This window comes from Adiantum capillus-veneris, chromosome 18, assembly GCF_014529385.1.
Source record: "Adiantum capillus-veneris isolate H3 chromosome 18, ASM1452938v2, whole genome shotgun sequence".
NCBI classification, from domain to species: Eukaryota; Viridiplantae; Streptophyta; class Polypodiopsida; order Polypodiales; family Pteridaceae; genus Adiantum; species Adiantum capillus-veneris.
The window spans coordinates 17086381-17093843 of NC_140948.1; the positions used below are offsets into that span (position 1 = coordinate 17086381).

Here is a 7463-nt window from a genome sequence, read left to right on the forward strand (position 1 = left end):
GATTGAGTCCACCCAACCAATACCTGATTCAACATTTTAAGAAGTAGAGATGGAGCATATGTTAGACGTGTTCTTCGACATGGATCCCATCATTGAAAACATAGAAGGCAACAACATTCAAGGCAATAATACAAACCAACCTCAATCATCCCGTCGATATCGATGGCATGATAGCAACAATGAAGAGGGTGAGATGATGCAAAATCTTGCGCGTATGCCGCTTTACAATGGTGCAAAAATCTCAATTCTCCGTACCGCTTTGGTAATGCTTAATTTGTAGTGTTTCTACGGGTGGTCTGACGCCTTCGTCATAGAGCTTTCCAGGTAAATACATTGTATCCTAATCATGCCAAAGTGTAAAATACCGTTCAATATGTTTGGCGGCTAAGTCAACAGTGGCCAAACGGACCAGTCAAAGATGCTACTTACTATTTTTAGTAAATGCTAACGAGGCCAGATGATGCGGATGCGAGAGGCTAGAAAAAGGATACAAGTGCTCAGCAGGTCAGCGACAGGGATAAAAGCAAAATGGAGCAGCAAATGCAACAGCCACAGTCAATGGCAAGATCGACAAATCAAAGCAGTTATGATGCAGCTTCAAGCTCATTAATAATAGTCAAATCAATTGGCGTCAGGTTAGAGTTAATAGGTCATTTCAAGGACTTTCCATGCTACATGGATGATGCAAATAATCGCTATCTAAAGTCTAAGCAAAATGCTCTGAAAAGCCCAACCATACAAGTTGTGGAAGTAGAAGAAGCTACCAGCATGGCTAATTCGCAAAAGAACCTAATGGAAGATTTTTTAGGATCAGTGTACATGAAGCTCAAACCAGGTATTGAGTTGGAAATAATAAAATTGCACTGGCAAGATCTTCCAGAGGTTAGCAGTTTTCGAGTCACTGTGCACTTGATAAAGTCAAATTACAACGACAAAAACTGTAGCAGTCTCTATAGAGATATGGAGGGTAGATGGTACAAAACAGAAACACCTCAACAAGCGACGAAAGAGCCAGATCAATGCTTCATAGCTCATGAAGATGGTTCAAAGTTGGGTTACAAATACATGTCGACAAGTGGTAATATTTACCGCTTGATAATGAGCTTACCTTTAGCTTCCAATGCAGATACAGTGGTAGCTCAGAACAGAGAAATCACTCAAAAGACGGGGCCTACTATAATCAATCTGCCAAAAAATGAAGACACAGTCAGCAGGAAGGAATTCCTTGAAGCCATGTGTAAACAACAGTTGCCTTCAACCACTTCAGAATTCAACAAGCAACCTGAACCAATAGCCCTTCATTGGATCCACGAAACGAGATGGAAAGATCCAATTTATGTAGATTCTAATGGACAAAGATGGGTTCAAGTCACGGGGGTAAGGACATTTAGCGAGTCTGTTCCTAGGACACTATGGGCAACGCGCATCGGAGACAAGAGCTATGATATAGATGGAAGATGCTATGAATTAGATCTTATTGCAGATAAATTCTTGGAAAGAGTTGCAGCTTTCATCTTGTCACCTTCAACTCCACAAGACCAAATTGAGCGACGGACACATGACGAAATGATATCTAACCAAGTAAATATTGGTCACACTGCCACTATTGCACAAAGTCAATCACTAGAAGATAGGGAAGTGCACTTTAAAATCTCTAGGCTTCCACTGACACATGATCAGACTTTGAATTTGTATGAGCACAATTCAACTCCTTTCATTACACAGATGAGTTCCACAACACAACATTCACAGGTACAGAACACTACACATGCACCAACACAAACACACGTACAATCAATGGAAGAATCAGCTATTGAGTTAGCATGACTTCACAAAGACCTAGCTCAATCAGCTGAGCTAGATGACAAAGCTAGAATATCCACATCTGGCATAAGAAAGATACCTCTTACAGATAGGGAACACTCTCGGATGGGGGGAGTCCCCCAGTCTCCACCTAACTTACTGCCATCAGAACAACCCTATCAACTGCAAACAACAAAGGAGAATCACAATACTCTCTTACAATTCAACGGACAACAGAAACCACATACAGGCTCGAGTCGACAACATAGTCCTAACACTATACAGAAGCAATAGATAAAGGATCACATGTTGATAACAGACATAGAATTAAAGTTGGTCACTGAAGCAGGAGCTGAAACGACCATCTACCAGGATTATAATGGAAGCTATTACAAGCTTCTTGAAGATTCCAGAGTCGAAAAAGATAAAGGCAAATAGTTAAAGCCAGCGTCAGTGTTGGTTTTTAAGTATCTACATGTCATGTTGATGACATACTTGATCAAAGATACTATGGGCAACGAATACCAACAATATTATCTCGACCAGGTATAGAACAAATAGGAATAGATGGCCATTGCTACGGAAGTGGCATTGATCATCTAATACCCAATTGCCCAGTAAAACTAGTAAAACTGCACTTAGATATGATGAAGCAGCAAAAACAAGACAGCATCAGATTGCAAGCAGCTGAATCATTAAAGCAGGCGTCTCCAAATAGAAAGTCGCCAGAAAGAACGCATATCTTGTCAAAAGATACAAGAGACAAACTAATGACTAAATTATTGGAGGTCAAAGGCGACAATGATATTTCAATTGAAAATCAAGCTGCCAAAAAAGATCAGCTACAATAGATAGTCTGAAATAGCTTGGAATTTTTCAAGCCTGAAGTCGAAAGATTCGACAAGGATGCAGCGGACGATTCAATGTCAGAGGAAGTGGATGAAGAAATCATATGTGATCAAGAACCAGAGTAGGTACGGGTAGTCAAGGACTTGCCATTGAAGAATGCAACAAGCAAGAATGTGGAATCAAAGATTCTACATAATAATGCTAATAGCACAGATAGTTCATCGCTAAGGGATGTACCTCAAAATTCAACAAAGCCAGAGATCAAGTCTCAAATCCAAGAAACTAACATCTCAATGTGTTCAAAGGCAGACTTGAATCAAAAGGCAGAGGCGGTCATAAAGTCAGATCCTAATATTGTCTCGCCAATGGAAGATGCCAAAGAACCAAAGGTGACACAAATCACAATTAACTTGAACAATCAGAAGCAAATGGTGCATCAAGCACATGAAGCCTATCAAAAGACCTACAAACATATCAATAAAGAGCAATGTGAACCAAAGGCCATGGTAAGCATTGCATCTTGAGAAAAGAGTCAACATACTTCTATCCAGCTGGCATAGGAAATTAAAGACTCAAACAGATTGTCAAAAATAGAGGCACAAAGGACTGTTCAAGTCAGTTTAGATGCAGAAATCACCAAAGCATGTCATCCACAAGCAAAGAAGTCCAACAAGGAGGTCACAAATGCAGTAAACAATCAACGCAAACAGCAGTGGATTCAACACCCCAGGGAAAGACAGACCAACAACCTAGACAAAAGTATAAAAAGGTCTTTCAGCCAAAATACCCAACCCAGAGTAAACAAAGACACAAGCAGCACATCAAAACCTATGTTGCGGCCAATGACATCAATGTCAAAGATCCAGTTTGGGTAAATGATCCTAGTCCAAACAATTTAGGTAAACAAATGGGATGGATTGCATCCCAGTACAGCTTAGAAGAGCAAGGCTACTACAGTGGTCATCCAAATGTTTGGTTACCTAAACCAAAGATATCAGGCTATACAGTAGCAAGTGGCTTCAAACCAAAACAACAAACAGGTAAATCAAGATCAAATTCAACTCAAAATAGGAGATCGAACAACAGGGCTAGAAACAGGTTCAAAAACAATTCTCAATCTAGAAGGCCTACATATCTTCAAGGGAATTTACCAACCGTGATTCCCAAAGATGGCAAGGAACAGATACATTTGAATACAAAAGTACAGACAAAAATATTTGTGCCATCAAATATACTTCAAGTGCAAGGATATTACACAGACAAAAACAAATCTGGCTACCCAAGGCACCAAGACCAGATTTTACACAACTTGAAGATAATTACAGCTACAAACAGCGGCAAATCAAGGATAAAAGTCCAAAAAGTCAATATGTCATCTGCAATAATTAGCCAACAACAACAAGTAGCAGATACATATGGATGATGAAGCAGACAAACGAGCAGAAGAAGATTGAGGTCATCTCCAACTTCCAACAAAATTAAGTTAGCCAATCTTCTCAGATAATGGATCAAAGGTTTAAACAAGCAATTTTGACATCCAAGGTCACCCATGTATGGCAGAAAAAACCTACTTTGCCAATATGGTCCTTTAATAACCCTCTTTTTGAGGATGTGAGCTCTAAATGTCTAGATATATACTTTGCTGAGAGCTCAAGATAATAGTCAAGTGGAGAAAATGTCAAGAGTCGGGCAGCTGAGCCGATAAATGAGCAAAGCGTTAGACCTAAGCTTCAAGTCCTAATATTTTCCTGTGGTCTATGAGTCTAGCTAATTATGCAATAGCTCAAACTAGAAGAGTTGAGCATAATCATATCAAGTCGCTCATGCTGGATAGGTGAGCTTAGTCAGTGTATTATTTTAATCATGGTGGAGAGGCGAAGTGCTCAAAACAAAACACACACGCACTTGTGCACATTAGGAGAGTGGCAACCATTGCGACAAACGCCCTTCTCAAGAGTAGTGGAAGCTTGTAAAGTGAATTTAATTTTACTTTTTTAGCTGCATTAACTCTGAGGAGCACCCATCATTACTCTTCTCTCGCACAGCATAATCTTACCCATGCATAAATATGTGCAAGCATATCAAATGTCCCATAATTGGACATTTGCATTAGGCACTCTTTATTGTTCCACACATGCACTCACCTTGCAGGTACACGCGGCAACAAAACAACTCCAGACTCAAGGCAGACCATCGACCTTTTCAGGGGATAGAAGGCTTACACAATTCACTTTCACATTATTTATATAAGCCCACTCAATTCAGTCCCTAAACAACCATCACTGTATAATCCCATAATAAGAACACATACCTTTGGGCACTTTTTCCCATGAGGTTTTCCCCCATTGGTAATCCAGGGTTTCCAGACCCTAATGAAATACACATAGCCATTTATTTTACTTTTTCCCATAATATCTCAAGCCAATTGCTTCCACTTGAACCCAGATTCCTATTCTCATATTACACCAACAAGTCAACCAAACAGCTTACAACTCTTCAAAACAACATTCACCACCAATTTCAAATCTCTACAGTGCCAGCCAACCAGGCAGCGCACGGGGACGTGTACTAAAATCGGATGGGGGGAGTGTTTGGTGGCAAAGATGCTACTAAAATGATGCTACTTACTATTTTTAGTAAATGCTAATGAGGCCAGATAATGCGGATGCGAAGTAAAGATGAATATGAAGCAAATACAAGCAACAAATGCAGAGAAGAGTTGGAATTGATGACTATCTATGGAGTTATGGTCACAATTGACGGTCACTTAAGTTTTAGGATTTTCCGTGAAATGACCACAAATGCGGGTTGTAATTATGTTTTGGGCTCATCAAGAGTTCCAAGTCGTAAACATTGAGCTATATTTAGATCCTAGGCAGTGCAGATAGCAGATTAAGTGAGTTTGGCCATTTGGGTACCCGGCCACTTCTAAAAAGCCTAGTGAGTATATAACTCGAAACACACAATGTGAAAGGGGATTCTTACTCACTCGATAAGCTTTGTGAAGAAGGTGATGGCTATGGAGTTCTTGAGCTCTCTACGCGCGTACATGGACGATTCGGCTTCATGCCATAGCTAAACTCTAACCTCTTCTCTCTCATTTGCTCATGGTGTAATCAATGCCTTGATTAATCAAAGATTAGTGGCTGATTTGTTGATTAATATCTCTCTTTTTTCATGTTTCCCTCTTGTTTAAGCATGCTACTAAGTGTGTGTAGGCTTGTGTAGAGTGTTGGTGACCGGTGTGGTCATTCTATGCTATCCTATGCTCATTGTGTGCTTGATTAGAGTTGGATTAGTGATTGATTAGAGAGTAGTGCGTGATTAAGCTTGTGTGTGAGAGATTAGGCCCCCGGGTGATTCACCATGGAAAACTTATCGTACCACGTAAGTGCAAGGGAGGGGTTTTTTTTAACAAGTTACATAAGCGTATAAATTAGGGGCAGACCCCCAATAATTTATCTCCTAAGCTTAAAAATAATGGAGGGGGTATCATATTTATTGGTTTGGGGGGGGGGGGGGGGGGGGGGGGGAGTGAGAAAAGGAAAAAATGAGAGGAAGTTTTTGTGTTTTGAAATCATTGCTTCTTAAAAGAGTCTACCCTTGACCTTTTGAGTCAATAGCTACAAAGATCCATGCAAGAACTAACACTACTTTGTATTAATTGCTTGTTTTGGGATTATAGTTCATTTGTTGACGGATGAAATCTATAAAGAGTTTGTATAGATGCAAATTTACACGAAGAACCTAGCAAAACTATATGACCATGTTTTTTGAGTAATTTAGATGGAGCAAAATTGGATGAGTAGCTAGAGTGCAAATTGAACGGGTACATAGTTTGGAAGTCAAACTAAGACACATTGAGAGTACATCTAGTTATCAACATAAGTGGTTCCTTAGTACGTTACCAGTCACTATGCTATACGCTCTTTGACTAGTTTTACTCAGTTAGATCATGTGAGACCTAAATTTTATATGTAAGATAGGGGTATGATAATTTTTTGCATTGATGGAATGGCTATTGCCCACACAGGAGCAATAGGCATTACGGGAATGATTACCCGCAACTACATTATATGAACATCAACACACAGAATGACAAGAGAAGGAAGTACAAAGTACACAGACACAGAACAACCCTTGCTTCATTCATCTGTAATCCAGACACAGAGTACAATAGATGATGCCATGAATATCATAGAGATTGGTTAAGTTACATCAAAAGACAGGTATGACCCTCCATATACAACCACTGCTCCAGCACAGATCGGGAACGGTGCACAAACTCCTTTCCCATGATATCCTATGAAGAACTGCCGCTCCGGCCGCCGCATACCGCATGACTCCTGACTCCTGATCCGTAGTGTCCAGAGGACCGCAGGACCGCATGTGCGGCTAATGCCGTAACACCTCGCACGCACGGTGGATTGCGCGAACCCACAATCAGCCCCTCCGGTTGGAAGGTTCCGGTGGTTGCTCTGCACCCTGCTCTGGTGAAGAGGAAACATCAATATAGCCAAAGCCCCGAAAATCTGCAGTATGGGCTCGATAGACCTCATCCAAAAGACGTGGATCTATCTCAATTTGTTCCGGCCAGGCAACCCGAGGAATAAACTGCATTGGCAAGGAGATAGATTGAGGCGGCTGTGGCAGAGGAGCAAGAGGTGTATGCAAAGGATAATAACGAGTAAGGTAGCGATTAAGAGCAGCCCAAAATGGAGGGCAAGGTGGGAGACTGAGAGAAAAGGAATGAGCTAAGGTCTCCACCCAAAAACAAACCCTGCGCCTCTCCTTACGAAATCAACGAATCA

The 7463-nt window shown here is 40.8% G+C and overlaps 1 protein-coding gene across 1 annotated transcript; it reads left to right on the forward strand.

The window, feature by feature from the left end:
* Positions 1 to 960: 960 nt before the first annotated feature.
* On the forward strand, positions 961 to 1547 carry LOC147435292 (uncharacterized). Its single transcript, XM_086488234.1, is given in 2 exon segments — positions 961 to 1482; positions 1485 to 1547. Coding segments are annotated over 2 exon segments (585 nt in total).
* Positions 1548 to 7463: the final 5916 nt, after the last annotated feature.